The 15745-nt window shown below is 41.2% G+C and overlaps 1 protein-coding gene across 8 annotated transcripts in view; it reads left to right on the forward strand.

Moving 5' to 3' along the window:
- The window catches only part of LOC108503005 (sodium channel protein type 5 subunit alpha-like), a 224290-nt gene that overhangs the window by 196799 nt on the left and 11746 nt on the right, over window positions 1–15745 (forward strand). For all 8 annotated transcript variants that reach the window (XM_017826522.1, XM_017826524.1, XM_017826525.1 and 5 more), the window contains 2 exons: window positions 5220–5342; window positions 11624–11905. In XM_017826522.1, the coding sequence (XP_017682011.1) occupies window positions 5220–5342; window positions 11624–11905 (405 nt within the window). The remainder of the gene's footprint in view (window positions 1–5219; window positions 5343–11623; window positions 11906–15745) is intronic.

The raw sequence follows: 15745 nt of genomic DNA on the forward strand, positions 1-15745 counted from the left end.
GTATTTCTTTTCTTTGTAACAAATAATTCATTTTTTTTTATTGTTTTTTTTCTCTACTTTTTTTTTTTTTCCACAATTAGAGAGGGAGAGACAGGTTCCTGGAGCACATAAAAAGCTATTTGAAAGCACTGTGGGCCTGCATTAGCTGAAACTGCTTATTTAAATAAGTGGCCAAAGCTTTCAACTCAGCTGCTGTGCTTCCATTCAGACGTCCTTTTCTTTTTTCTCTGATCCCTCCCCTCTAATTTGAACAAGCAGGTTAATTTGATGAAATTCCTGGCTGCATAAAGCATATGCTGTTGCCCATACCAGGAAGGAGGTCTCCTCTTCCCCCCGAGACAGATGCTCACAGAGCATCACTCACAGATGTGTTCTGCAGCAGGCAGACAATTAGTAGAGGTTCTTGTTGGTTTTGGTATTTATATGATCACCAGAGGAGGATTTTTGCTGTTCCTCGGGCAGAAGTCCTTGTTTTCTGGGCTCTGCTGTTAATTCATCTCAGTGGTGGCCAGGGGTTAATTCAAAAATGCCGTCTGTGCTGCGTAGCATCTGCCTTGGAATAGTGTCTCAGGTCTGCTTCCAGCTGGATCCAGTGGATGCTCGTGGGTTATCTGAAATGATGTGCTTTTAGGCTGGTGAAAAGGAATGCAAAAAAGGAAGGAGCAGCCTTTATTCCACCTGAAACCCACCTTCTTGCTATAGGAAACTCCATCAGCCTCAGGTGAAACACTGCTCCCAAAGTCTGTGCCCTTGACTCCCTGTAACCTCCCATGGTTAGGGAGTGTAGGGATGCCACTAATATGCTATTAAAATGTATGCATGTGGGAAGGAACCCACTACTGTTATAAATGCAATCAGTCCCTGGGAAAAAAGTCTGTGATCCTCTGATTAAAGGCCTTTTCCCCTGGGTGTCCTGCATTATCACACTTCCTACTTTACAATTGTTTTTCTGCTGCCTTAAAATTCTCTTCTGATGGCTTTACTGGGTTTACATCAGTTTACAACAGTGATTACTTAAGTCACCATCAGATAAAGAAGACATATAAACTTATTTTAGAAATTTATCTCTGTATGTTCATGGTGAATAATTTTAATAGTCAGAAAATGCTGCATATCTGTAACTAGTGAATGACTGTGAGCACCAACATGAGCACACTGGGAGTCTAACATCACATGGGTGCCACCTGGGTACACATACACAAGTCATATTTCTTATCTCAAGAATGATTTATTTCCCTAAAATAGTGAAACTACCACAAGAAGGTGGCAATTAGTGAAAAAGTGTTCTGATTCACAGACAAGACATTCAGACAATCTCATTAGCATTGTATTATATATATATATAGTTATATCAGGAATAATTTGAACAGTTATCAATTCCTAATCTTTTTTAGGATTCATGTGCTCTCCACTGTGTTACATTGCTGCCTGGCCTTCAGGGGCAGGTTTTTATGAAAAACCTGCAGAACTATTTGCAAACAGGTACTGAAGGGATTTAAAATGTGTGTTTGCCTTATTATGAATCTGGAGGTTACATTGACCCTAGAGGTCTTTTCTGGGTGCCAGCACATTTCTCATACTGAGCAGAGCACAAAGCAGAACCTTGGAGCAGTTCTGGGCTGCACAGCCTCGTAACAGAGAAAAAAAGTCACAGAAACAGCTGACTTCACCTTTTGCTGTGTTTATGTGGGGCAGTCAGCACCAATTTTGAAAACTGCCTGATTTTGTCCCTAAAAATAGCCTTCCGGGTCACTTTTAATCAAGTCTAAATGGCCAACTCCTTGCGTTAGAAATTCTCCTCTAAATAAAATTTGACAGGGATACCTTCAAAACCAACATCGAAGCATTTAAACAAGTTGTCTCAAACTCCAGCCTTGTAAATCATTGCCAAATATCACATAGTTTTGTGACCTAATCCTCTGAAGAGATATTTAATGCTGTGTAAATCTGTGTCAGGAGGACAGCAGCACCTGTGATGTGTTTCAGGGTGACATTTACAGCTCTGGAAATGAAACAGTAACCCACTCAGATCCAAAGTCTGGTTTTGCAGGATTTGAACCAGACACCTTCTGCCTTGAGAAAAAGGGAAGTTATGGGACATAAATCCAGGAGGAGGGAGGAATCCTGTAGCAATCAAGGCAGTTTGAAGACCTTGAGAAGATCTGACTTTCAGTCATTGTGTGTGAAACTAGCAAAGAAGGGTGTTGGGTACTCTGTATTAGATTAATTTTCTTTTAAATATATACATTCACTTTACAAATCAATTATACAGATGAATGAACTTCCCTTGGTATGTGAGTGTATGGGTCTTAATTTCTATATCTGAGCACACTATCATTGAACTGTTTTTCTTATACCTCCAGCCTTTCTGGATAGGAAACTTGAAGGCTTTGTGAGGTTAAGGCTGTTTTCTGCACTGAACTTTCCACCAGAGACAGAAATATGTGCCACAGTGTTATTCCTGTCATGATATCTCCATAATGCCACAGTTTTAACTTACTTAATTGAATGGGTTTAGTATATAAGTACACCGTGCATTTGTTTACTGCTATCAGACAAATCCTCAGCCCTTCCTCATTATTTAGGCAACATTAAGTTAATGGGGAGGGAGAATGAAAAGAAAAGGCTTTGAACTCTGTGTTAATGCAACTTCAGAGCACAGGATGAAATCAAAGCTGGTAAGAAATGGGGAAGACAGAAAATGGGTGGTGCCTCAGTCTGGGAGCATTGGGGAGTTTAGGATGGTTTTTAAGTTGAACCCAGGTTTTCATCTTTAACTGTGAGTATTGAGTGAGCGGACTTAGGTGAAAGGAATATGTCAAACATACAGCACTGCTTACTCTAAAATAACTTTTTAGGTGTGCTCATGTCACAGGTTTACAGCTGCTTTCTTAGAGATGGAAGCAAAGGCTTTGCCAGTGATTTTTACCTCCCCTGTGTCTAAGGAGCCTATGAGTCCCTGAACTCAGTCTGCCTGTTTACTGTGATGTTCTTATAGGACTCTCACCAGTAAAATGCAGAAGTGTTTATTAAGACCTTCCTTCTGCAGCAGCCACTGGGTCTGTACACGGGAGGTGAGTTTGTGTCACACCTTGTTAGAGGGTGACATGTCACAGCATGACAGCCAGCCTCTGTGCCACTTCTGCAGACGTGGGCTGACTTATCCTGGCAGAAAGCCAGCCCACTGCATCAAGCCCAGGCTTGGTGTCTCTGAGACCTCCTGCCCTTAGGCTTGCTGTCACCCACATGCCACAATAAAGCCATCAATAGGTAAATAATTTAACAAATTCAGCAAGTTTTACAAAGGTGCTTAGCTGTGCAGAAAGCGCCTGTAGGTAAATGGATGCAAAATCTGGAGAAAAGCTGCTCCATAGAGGAGACTGGTTTCTGACTTAGGGGACCAGGTTGGTCTTATCCTGCTTTATCCCAAAGCCCCTGGGTGATGCTGGGCTGTTCAGCCAGCAGTGGGGTTCAGATGAAAAATCACCTCATCCTAAAATGAAAAGGGAGGTTTCCCTCCAGAGCTGTCTGTTTTCATGGGGGACCTTAGAGTTTCCTTTTACACTAAACACCTAATTTTTATAATGTAGAAGAATCCTCGATCTTAGGCCTAGCTGCTGTCATTAAAATGGCAGTAGCACACCCTCCTCACAGATGAGCTCTGCACACTCACATTGGTGAGCATAAGATAATCTGATACTATGAGAACTGGGGCTGTGAAAATGTTAAGTGAGAAAAAAAATAAAGTAAAATGGAAGTAAGGGAACTGTGATAGCAATATAAATAGGTCTCTCCTTCTAAGAAAATAGTATTTTATAGTATGTGGAAGTTAATGCTGGTTGGGTTTTCTTGTTTCTTGGTTGTTTTTTTTTTAAACATGCAAATTGACGTGATACCTATGGTGTTCAAGAGCTGTTTGTTTTCACTCCTTGCTCAGTAGGAATTCAGACTGTGAACACTGATTCGAGCACACAAAACCCAATTGCTCCATGTGTTCATAATTTCCACTGCCATTCAGTTCATTCAGACCCCAGTCCTGTGCCTGATAGCATCCACATTTCTGACCAGCTGGGCACTGCAAAAGCTCTTAGAACATGAAGGGCATTGGAACCTCTCCATGCTTCCTCCAGATTTGGAAAGAGAAAGTTTATTTCAAAGAAATAGTCTTTGAAAGGTATGAACCCCAACATTGATGTTCCATCTCCCTTAGAGACCATTTAGAAACTAGAAAAAGTAAAAAAAAGTGCAAAACCAAAGAGCCATGCACACTGTTCTTTTTTTAAGATCTATGGCATAAAGTCATGTCTTTCAGCAATCTTGAAAACTTGTTTCTAATCATTAAGTTGAAGACTAGTGATTGAGTGTTAATGCTAAAATCCTTTATCTCAGCTGGAAGGGGTTAGATCTTAGAGGTACTTTCATCCAAAAAGCCCTAAATTATAACACTTACATGAATCCTATTTTGGATAGTGGAAGATACACCTTGAGGAGTGCAAAGGAAACCTGCGGCAGAGGTGGCACAGAGGGGTGGGGCTGTAATGGTGATCTCCTTTCTCATCCACTTTGTGGAAGATGATCCTTTTTTCCATGTGGGTCCAATGTAATGGCATTCATTTAGAATCATAGAATCAACTGGCTTGGAAAAAACTTCTGAGATCATCAAGTCCAACCCTTGATCCTACACTGCTGTGGTTACCAGACCATGGCACTGATGCCACATCCAGTCTCATCTTAAAAACCTCCAGGGATGGCAAATCCACCCCCTCCCTGGGCAGCCCATTCCAATGTCTGATTGCTCCCTCTGTAAAAAATCTTTTCCTGTTATCCAAGCTAAACCTCCCTGGCAGAGCTTAAGATCTGCCCTCTTGTCCTACTCCTGGTTCCTGGGAGAAGAGACCGACCCCCACCTGGCTACAACCTCCTGTCAGGGAGTTGTAGAGAGTGATGAGGTGTCCCCTGGGCCTCCTCCTCTCCAGGCTGAACAACTCCAGCTCCCTCAGCCTCTCCTCACAGCACTTGTGCTCGAGTCCCTTCACCAGCCTCGTTGCTCTTCTCTGGAAGAAGAAGAGCAGCACCTGCTCCAGCACCTGAATATTTAAGACTTTTTTTTCCACTGTTCCACTCACCACATGTTTTGTTTCAGGAAGGAAAGTCGGAAGAGAAGGAAAATGGCAGGAATGCACTAACAGATTGGATTTTTGCTTTGTGTTTCCATCCAGGTCTCTTTAATAAGCCTTGTCGCCAACACACTTGGATACTCTGAGATGGGTCCCATTAAATCCCTCAGGACTCTCCGAGCTCTGCGACCACTGAGAGCTTTGTCACGATTTGAAGGGATGAGGGTAAGAGTATACGAAGCATCTGGTCAGAGCTTAACATCAAGCATGTAACAGGGAACCATTGCACGTTGGTTTGTCTTCATTTTGTCAGCCAAAGGAAATGAGTGATAATGCTTTATCAAAACAACAAAATCAGAAATCCCTCCTTGGTCTTGATTGCAATTGTATCATTACATCTTTATCCTCAGGTGGATTTAGTGATAAACTAATCATGCTGCCTAACTTGTCATACTGCACTTTAAAAAACAGCTTTTTGGCTGAGGAAGCATCTGGCTAACAATTACCTCTCAATTATAAGGTGTATCAGGGGAATAACCAAGCTACAAGTTTGCTCCCTGCTTTTGACATGTACTAAAATGAGACTGACTGGAAAGTTCTTAAGGACTTTTTCACTAATAATTAAAGCAAAAATTAGAAATGCTAAAGATAGGGAGAGCAAATGAATGAATTTTTTTTTCCTCCTTTGAACAGATTGCAGTTTCAATGTGGAGTGTCAGGATTAACATTAAAACCATGTAGCTTGTATTTGGTGCTCCATCTCTTTCCCTTCTGCATTCCTTTGCCACTATGGCTATATCCCTACAGCATACCTGTTTATTTGTTAAGCCTACCTGCTACACAAATCATTTATTATCTAGATAAACATTTCATTTAATTCCTCACACCATGCATGACTTGCAGATGGTGACAGCTGTGTTCTGTATGAGTTGAGGTTACTGCTAATCTTGCAGATTGCATAGCAAGGTAAAGCAAATCTGTGACAAATTTGCACTTAAAACAGTTTACTTTGATGATCCCAAACCTCTCCACTAGGCCAAGGAACATGCTACATATTTCACGATGAGATATATTCAGGGTAAAACTCTTCTATAAACAAAATTTTGGCCCTAATCATTGTGATGTATATGTGTAATTCATGCACTGATCTCCCAGCCATTCCCTGTTGACATTGCAATGCCCTCACAGGAAGACAGACTGAAATCCAGAGAACCTAACTACCAAGATGAGCCAGGAAATGTGGTGATACAGCAACTTATGAAAACCCCATACCCATAATCTTCCTCTTCTGTGGATGACCAGAATTGGAGACATAAGGCTTTGTTCCAACTATCTTGTGATGAGCTAAATCACATTATTTTTGTGGAGGAAGATGAGACAAGTGTCGTGTCAGAGCACCCTCCTCTGTGTTAGTACTAAGACAAATAGGTTCAGAAGGCTCTGTTCATCCGGGCATCCAAACCTGAATTGTTTTGTTCACCACAGTCTTTTCAGCAAAGACAGGCAATATTTTAAAGGTAATTGACCAAATAAAACAAAAGCAAACCACAGATCCTCAGAAGACACAAAGTGATGTTGCATTACTGACATTAACTGAAGCTCTCACTCCTGTGTGGTCCGATGAGCCCACTCCACGTCTTTATTAAACATTCACAAATGGAGCACAATTCAGTATTAGCAAAAGGAGTATTTTAACTACCAGAGTGATTTGTGCTCAGGCTCTCTCAAATCAATTTAGATCTGGCTTATGAAGGCTTAGCTTCTACTGGTGGATTTACAAGTCCAAGCAAAAAACCCCTTCAATGTGTTCTAAGCTGACATAGGATTGTACACCCATGACTTTGCATTGGTTTAACTAAATTGGATTCAAACCTGAAAACCAATGGGAAAATGAACCCAAAGGCTCAGAAAAGTGAGAGTAAAATAGGAAAAAAAAATTATATGAAAAAGTTCTCATTTTTATCTGAGAATAGCAAGAGGCTGCCTTGGTAGGTATCTTACATGACACATGCACCAGCCCAGCAGGTTTCCTTCCCAATATGCTCATTCTTTCAGGCCCCCCTGGTCCCTGACTCTACATCCCCTTTTCTTTCCTGTACCATTGCTGCAGCTGAAATATATTCAGTCATTCTGAGCTATCAGAGGCAGTGAATTAGCTTGTAAACTATGATAAAATGTAATTGAGAATACGTGCTATTGGAAAAGCAAATCATTTTAGTTTTAGTTTGTCTAACCACACTTAACAAGACTAGGGACAGTTAGACCTTTCATTATTAGGAGTTCATATGCTCCAAAATGCACAGGAAAATTGCCAGCGCAGTGATGGATTAAATAATGATAATGTTGAGAAGCAAACACTGACAGTAAGAAAATAATGATAGTTGGCTCCATTATAATGTCTTTTTCTTGACTAACTGAAAGATCTCTGTGTAGCTAGAACAGGAGCTAGAAAGTTCTCATTTATACTGCAGTAAGAGACTTATTTCACTGGTGCTGTGTCTAAATTTTAGAAACAATTGGTCCTGAGGCAAAGGCACAGAGTAGCACTTGGGTGGCCAAGAGGATCTGTTGCCATCAGGCTTCAGTTCTCTCCCTGTCTTCAAACAAGTTTTACACAAGTCTCAGCAGCTCCCATGCCATGAGAGGTCTTCAAAATAAGGATGAACCAGTGCCATCCTGCCCCTCTGTGCCCAAAAAAAGAACCCAGAGAGACCAGGATCCCACCTGAAAGTTGCTGTGGACACTGAGGCTTTCCATGCATGAGCCCAGAATAAAGTAGCTTAGGTCTGCCTGTCCCAAATCATGAAGTCTCCCATGTCTCCTCATTTGTTGCCCATCAGGAAATTATTTCAGAGGTGGCACTTCCCTGCAAACTACTTCCCAGCAAGGGAGGTTATCGCAGTATTTTAAAAGGGTAAGGGGGATGATGATGGACCATTTAATGTGAAAATGATACTAGGCAAAGTCTTGGTGAGACTGCTACAAGATACATGCAGGAAAGAAACAGCATAATTAATGCTAGTTAGCTTGATTTCATGGGAATAGTTCTTGTAAAACTGATATGGTCCTTTGATTTGATTACAAATTATGCTGATGACGGTAACTGTGCTGTTATAGGATCCTTAGATTTCAGAGGCGAATCTGATACCATGGGACACTGTGATGAAAATATGAGCTTTGTACTAAGACAAGCAATTTTTTTTTAAATGGTTGATGTATCTTGAAAAATAATTGTAACCAGTGACGACACTGTAAATTTGGTGATGAATGTCTCAGAGTGAGGGATTGGTCAGAATGAGAACTGTCCTTCAGCTGGACTTTAACAGCATCTGGAAGAAAATATAAAAATCTTTGCTGACAACACTCACAATGAGTGTAACTGATATTACAGATAAGGGTATTATACTGGCTGATCTGGATCACAGTGAAAAACAGATCTATTGTCCAACATGCATTTTAATAAAACCACATACATCGTCTACCTCTGGAGGAGGAATGTAGGTCACTCTGGGGGATGTTTCTTGGAAAACAGCAGCTGAGAAGGACCTGGGGATCAGGATGATTGTTCAACAGTACAAAAGCTTTTGGGCAGGTCCAATAAAAGAGGTGACTTAGAATCCCCCAATACACAGGGAAATAACCCAGCAAGCAGAGGGAGAGGGCAGTGCTTCAGTACTGGAATTCCACAAAACTGCTGGAAAGGGGGTGTCAAAAAAGGGGAAAGTCTCTGCAGGGAGCTCTATGAGCGTGATTAGAAATCTGAACGACCCATGACAGCCACAAAGAAACTCTGATTTTTTAATTATCCAGAGCAACGTGTAGTGGTAACTTACCCATGGTGAAGATGGGAATGATAGAAGACACCTAACAGCAGACGATTAGTGCCTCCAATTCAACAAATTCTACCTAAACATACAGCACCTGCTTCTAACACTGAGCACAAAGGACACCAGGAATAGATTCTCTAATAATAAGTTTTTTTCTCCATTATTTGGCATCATGACTCTGTAAATTAGATGTCTTCTTAAAGGCTGTGCCTAAGCTTCACTAGGAGCTGCAGTCTGGGCCCGAAATTCCTGCGGGAGGTCTGGTGGGCTCTGTTGTAGCAAAGGGAGGATTAACACATCATGCAAATCTATTTCTGAATTTAAAATCTGAATCAGCTTTGGCTGAGGAGGTGGCCTGTGAGATCAGGAGAACTGGACACCAGATACAGGCTGTAGATTGCACTCTGGGTTAGGGCAGAGGGTGGCTCACTTTCTAGGCTGTCCCTAAAGAAGTCACCTGGAAGGTTGTTTCACCTATAAAGGTATTGATGGAAACCAAGGTATGAAACCTTCTCTTATACATGGCTACATATGTTGCTATCCCTAGGTGAAAGAGAAATTCATCCCTTTCCATGGCAAGGTTTGCAGCTAAACTTTTAACATGAATTTGTGGTAATAACTTGCCTTTATGTATCCAGGTCTTTAAGTCCTCTCACTTGGCTCAGTGAAAAGCAAGGAGTGCTTCCAGCAGACCAAATGGCATCACACTGGTGTAAGAGCAGAAGCAGTGAGAGAAGAATTAAACCCCCCGTTAATAATTCATTACCAGAGGTGTTACAGGATTTGCTCCAGCCTCATGTCATGTTTTGTTATCTACAAGCCATTGAACATAATTCAGCAGAAGGAAAAAAGCAGAATGTGGGCATGGCCATCGCTTGTACTGCTAAAACCTGGATGCCTGTGTGCTGTCACAGGGCTTGTGTGGGGAGTGGATTCAGCAGCACATGTAACAGTAGGGCAGTAATTTTGTGCTAGCATGGATTAAAATTGAACAAAAATATTGCTGTGCAGAGAAGCAAATGAAAGCTACTTTGACAAGAGCCAAGGCCCTTGATTTGGAAATTATTTGGCATTTTGGTTAACACAGTAAATTTTGTCTAAAAATGATGAAGTTAGAAATTGATTGACATCCAAAACTGAAAGATAAAATTAGCAAACAAAAAAAAAAATCAAGAAAAGTCATCGGGAATCGGCCTATACAGAAAAACAAACCAAAACAATTGGTCAAACAGCTTTTCCTGTGTGAAAATTAGCTTCATTCATAAATGCACAAAATATAAATCCGAGTTTTGGAAGATCTACATAATGTTGTATTGTATACTGCAGATGAAGCTGCTGCCACACATGCATGAAACCCATTTTACTCCTCCGGGTATTTTTCTTCTGCAGGAATGCAAAAATGATGGAGAAGTGAATGTTACATTATTAGCTTGTCAGAAAATTGGACACTAACACAAGAGAAAAGAAGAGCTGACATTTTCCGTAATCAGATTCACAACTGAATAAAATTTAATTTTTGTGGATCAATATCCCTTTGTCTCAGTTTCAGAAATGTAGATGGAGAAGAGGAAGGGCTGAGTGGCTGCCTTACCAGGTTTTAATCTCCAAAACGTGAAACGGAGATGGAGACAAATTTGTGTTGAGGGACTGGTGTCAGCAGCAATGCTGCGAGGCAGCAATGGCAGCGCCTCCAAAGGCTGTGAACATGGAGAAACCTTGTTGGCATAGAAGAGGATAGTGGTAGTGTTTGTGGCAGTGTTCTTCCCTCAGAAAATGTCTCCCATGGTGTGATTCTCAGGGTTGTCCTGTGCAGGGCCAGGAGTTGAACTCGATGATCCTTGTGGGACCATTCCAACTCAGGATACTCTGTGATTCTCTGATTATTTAATGTAAAGTGTGACATGCATAGATGTCTTAATGCTCAAAACAGTAAATGATGTGATTCTTGCCGTGTTGATGTAGTGGCATTATAGTGCTATATTTAATCCTGACAGCTGTAGAGGGTCTGTAGATGGTCTGACCTTTGTTTCTTTTGCTTGGCTTCAGAATTGTGTCCATTCCCAGTGCCATCGCTCCCACACCTTAAAGGCTCCTTTTGCTTTTCATTTTTATGCATGATTTTACACAGGGGTTTTACAGCCCTGCCTGGATTAGTGTGTCAGAACATTACAACATGACACAGGAAAAAAATAATGAATTTTTTTGTTAAATTAGAATGATTTCACTGTTCTAATCATGCAGACTGATCAGACAGGGAAAGCTGGCTTACCGTATGTCTCAATCAGTTATTATTTAATTAAGCAAAATTTGTCACAGCTAGAGTTCACAACTCACTGGCTACAGAGGCCTGAGTTGAGTAGAAGATTTCAGAAGTATTTTTTCTCTATTTCGAGTCACTGTGATACATCCCATCCTTTCCAATTAATTCTTTGATTATGATAGTTTGACTGAAGTGTATTATCCAGAAGGATCTGAGAGGTCAAGATGACTTCACAGATTGCTCCTGATTTCAGAGATCCCTCTTGAACAAACATCATCCCATGGGTGGGATGCCAACAGATTAGTTCTTCTATTAAAAAAGCTAAAAAATAGTCATGTGTGAAACACAACGGCTTGTTAACGGAGTGTCTATACAAGTGCTGACATTAATTCTGTTTTCCCTTTCCTATTTCCCCCAAGGTGGTGGTCAATGCCCTCGTGGGAGCCATCCCTTCCATCATGAATGTTCTGCTCGTCTGCCTCATCTTCTGGCTCATCTTCAGCATCATGGGAGTGAACCTGTTTGCTGGGAAGTTTGGGAAGTGCATTAATAAGACTGAAGGAGACATGCCTTTAGACTCTAAAATTATTAACAACATGAGTGACTGCATACTCTATAACGTGTCAGGCACATTTTACTGGACAAAAGTTAAAGTTAACTTCGATAATGTTGGTGCTGGGTACCTGGCACTGCTACAAGTGGTAAGTGTGACCACCAGAAACTAATAGGCAAATGTTGCTTGTTCTCATTGAAAGCATCAGATTAAAGGCTCAGCTTAACCTCTATGGGTTTTTCATCCTTACCCATCAGGAGACTGCCTTTCCTGACAGGTAAATTAGTCAAATGGTTTTAATTTGAGTTTCAGCTGCATCACTAATATAGTGCTCTGGGAGGTGATTGGACTATTGAGGTGAATTAAAGACCATTTTGGCAATATTGTAATGCAGAGCAAAGTTCAGCTCCAGAAAAAAAGTCCTGGTCCAGGAAGGACTGTTCACGCAGATGGAGTGCAGTGGCCTTCCTGAACAGCCTGGGATTTCACTATTTCCTGCTGGGATAAAAAATGAAGTCGTGCCTTCAGTTTCTCAGCTGAAGTTATTGCATAAAGCCATAGTCCTAATCTTAATTTACAGACCTCTGCTCATTTTCCGTGTTTAAGAAGGAAACTGGTGCCTCTCATTCTGGCTTCTCACTTCATTTCCAGCAGCTAAGTATAATGAGTCAGACTGAACCTCAGTATGGAACCTGGTGGTGGCTGTGGTCAGAATTCTGACACTCCGCCCAGCTTGGTCCCTCTGGAAAGGTGGCAAGAGCATATCAGAGAAGAGACTGTCAAGGTTCAAAGACAGTGGCAATATTTGGTCTGTAAAGGCAGAAGTAGATGCCTTATACAGCCTTCTTCAGGCAGCAAACGTAAAACATGGATAAATGAGTTGTATGCACTGAGATTCACTGAGTTGTAACACAGCACAACCTAATGGATAGAGCCATCTTCTTGTCCAGGCTCTGCTGCTGGACTGCTGAGTGATTTTAGACAAATTGCTTTCTGTTTCAATTCCGTGGGACCCTCATGTAAAGTAGTGGTTATGATGCTTATTTCCATTGTTCCTAATTTGCTCTCAGGACAAATGATGACAAGGGCTGGATATGCACTGGGAGTGTTTGCTGTGTTGCATTTTTTGTATGCAGAGTTAAACAAACTCCTCGCTACATCCCTGGACAGGAAGGTTACTTTCTTGAAACACCTGTGATGGCATTCCTCAGTTCTGGGATAAAAAATTGCTTGCTGGGAGCTCAATTCAGTTGTCACATACAGAACCTATCCTTTCCAGCGTGGCAGGGTATTGCCCTGGGCCCCCTCCTGCCCTTCCAAAAGGGCATGAGCCACACACAGGTCCCCATTGGACCTGCCAGCCCTCCTCCTTGCCATGAAGCAAATTTACTTTTCCCAGATCTGTTTTTCTCTGACACAGACGCATGAAACAGCTCCATGAAGCAGTTTCTCTTTCTTGTATAAATGCTTGTCCTTATATGTGCTATTCCTGGTACACAAACACTTGAGTTTGAGATCATCTGACCATTATCCATCGAGCCTTTGCTTTCATACCCTCTGGAAAGCAGAAACGTCAGAATGGGCGCAACCACTTTTGGTTCTTTCCATGACATAAAGATAAACTTGCTGAGAGCAAGAGCTTTTATCTTTTGCATGTAATTATGATATTCAGCCCAGCCATGCAGGGTAGATTAATTCACTTTGAACATCTTTAATTAGATTTTCTGTTCTATATGGTGTTTTCTTTGTCTTTTGTTTAAACATCCAATCTAGATGAGCAGGAATTTCCAGGTTTAAAATATTTTTCTTACCTGAAGCTTCTCAATTCCTCTATGACAGCATAACAGATGCATATGTTTTTTTTGTGAAAAAACTCCATCAAAGTAGTAGTTATTCCTTCACCATTTCTTTTGTAAGACTCAAGCTCCAGCTTTCTGAAAATCTTTAACTTTTCATAAACTGACACTGCCTAAGGAGTATCCTGAAGCAATCTTCTCTAGTCACTTCTGTTGGGATAGATCAGTGATGGCAGAAGAAACATAACTGGATATAAGGTGGATCTCAGCACACATTTGAAGGGACAGTCTAGTACTGCTCTTTTCCAACTGAAAATGGACTTGATGACCCTGCAGGTTTCTTCCAAACCTGCATTGGGTAGGACAGAAGTAAATTTTCTAAAAATACAAAAGGAATTTCACAAGAACAGGACCTGGTAGGTTGGACAAACTGATCATAGCAGGAATCAAGGGAGTCCTAAACCTCGCTCAGCTTCTATGGCAGGTGCCGGTTCCCTCTTCCAGGAGGAAGGGCAGGAGCCAGATGCCACTAGGGGATTGATTTTAACTTTAATCCTGCACCTGGAGCTCTTATGTTTGCTGCTAATGACAGTCTTAGGCAATAAAGTGTAAAGGTGACACCTGCAGAAGAGGGGCCCAAACATCTGGATCTCCTTTGCCAGACTCCCGCCGAGGAATGTCGGTTACAGGTGCTCCTTGCCAAACGTCCTTCATATGGGGTCACATTTCATGAGCAAACCACCGTGGGAAATGCAGGGGATCAGCTAACAGCTCAGCTCTCCTGAAGAGACAGACACATCTGTGTGTCTCTTCGCACACTGGGGCAGAGCGTAGCAGTGAGGAGATAAGCGTTTTGGTTACGGGATCCAAAATACGAGCTTTTAAGTGGGACTTGTCTTTTGACTGTTGACATTTTCAGCTGCTGCAGCACGCTCTAAGTGACTCTGATCTTCCTTTGGATGCCTGAATGTGACTGAAAATCCAACTGGAAACACGTAAAACAAACCTGTCTGCCTAATGTTCTGTCTTCACTTCTGCTGTGTACTCGAAAAAAAAATGAGAAGTTGCTATTATGGAAACTTTAAGAGATATTGCTATCCAGAGGCATAGTTTCTGACAATGTAGTTGAAAAGCGCATGAAATTTGCCCCAAATGTCTTCTGCTCTTTTCTTACCTTGTTTGGGGTCCATCATGTTTTTCTGAACATGCCACTTTGAATTAATGACTCTGAGAAAACATTCATCTGAAGTCAAGTTTCAAGCTTCTCTAACAACAGGCTCTCACAACAGGTTGCTAAATAAGAGATAGCCTCCACTCACTCTGCAAGCAAGAAAAATGCCTCATTCATGGGGAGGAAAAGATCTTTGTTATCACAAGTTTTTAACTTGCAAGAAGGATGATTCACTTTTCTGGAGATTTAACACTCTTAAAACACTAATCCAGCAGGAAAAAATTATTGCTGCAACCCAGTGCTTCAGTAGTAGCTTTTCTGTATTCCCAGATTTGCTTAGAGGATCACAGCATCTATGTTTTATAAATCTATATTTGAGCTGAACAAAGAAATGTCTTAAATTTCCAGTAGGAGTTTTACATTTCCCTTGCAGAATCCTTCCCTTCTACTCTGTGATCACCTCCACATATTTTTTTGCAATGGATTTTGAAATTTCAGCCATCTATTGAAAAACACCAAGGAAACAAGTGGACTTTCACGTAGCATCCAGGCTTTCCTGGAAAGGTTCTCCTTAGGTAGAATGGACTTCCATCGAATATGTCCTCCAACTCTTTGTCACATTGGGACTCCAGATAAGGAATGGAAAGATAAGAGGAGCACTCACAGACTAGCACAGCAAGCAGGAGCTGTAGAGTTAAAGCAATCCCTCCTGCCAGGTTGGAAGTCATGACTGTGCTCATAAATCAGGTACAAAATGGTCATGAGACAGCAACGTGTGTCTAAAGTTACTGAGTTACACAATCTCTTACACTTCTGTGAACTGCAATGCTTGATTTTACTTTCACAGTGGATGCAAAATGTACAAAGAAGAAGAAGGAGAAGGAAAAAGAAAGGGAAAAAGAAAGAGAAAAAGAAAGAGAAAGAGAACGAGAAAAAGAAAAAGAAAAAGAAAAAGAAAAAGAAAAAGAAAAAGAAAAAGAAAAAGAAAAAGAAAAAGAAAAAGAAAAAGAAAAAGAAAAAG

This window comes from Lepidothrix coronata, unplaced genomic scaffold, assembly GCF_001604755.1.
Source record: "Lepidothrix coronata isolate B3197 unplaced genomic scaffold, Lepidothrix_coronata-1.0 Scaffold128, whole genome shotgun sequence".
NCBI classification, from domain to species: Eukaryota; Metazoa; Chordata; class Aves; order Passeriformes; family Pipridae; genus Lepidothrix; species Lepidothrix coronata.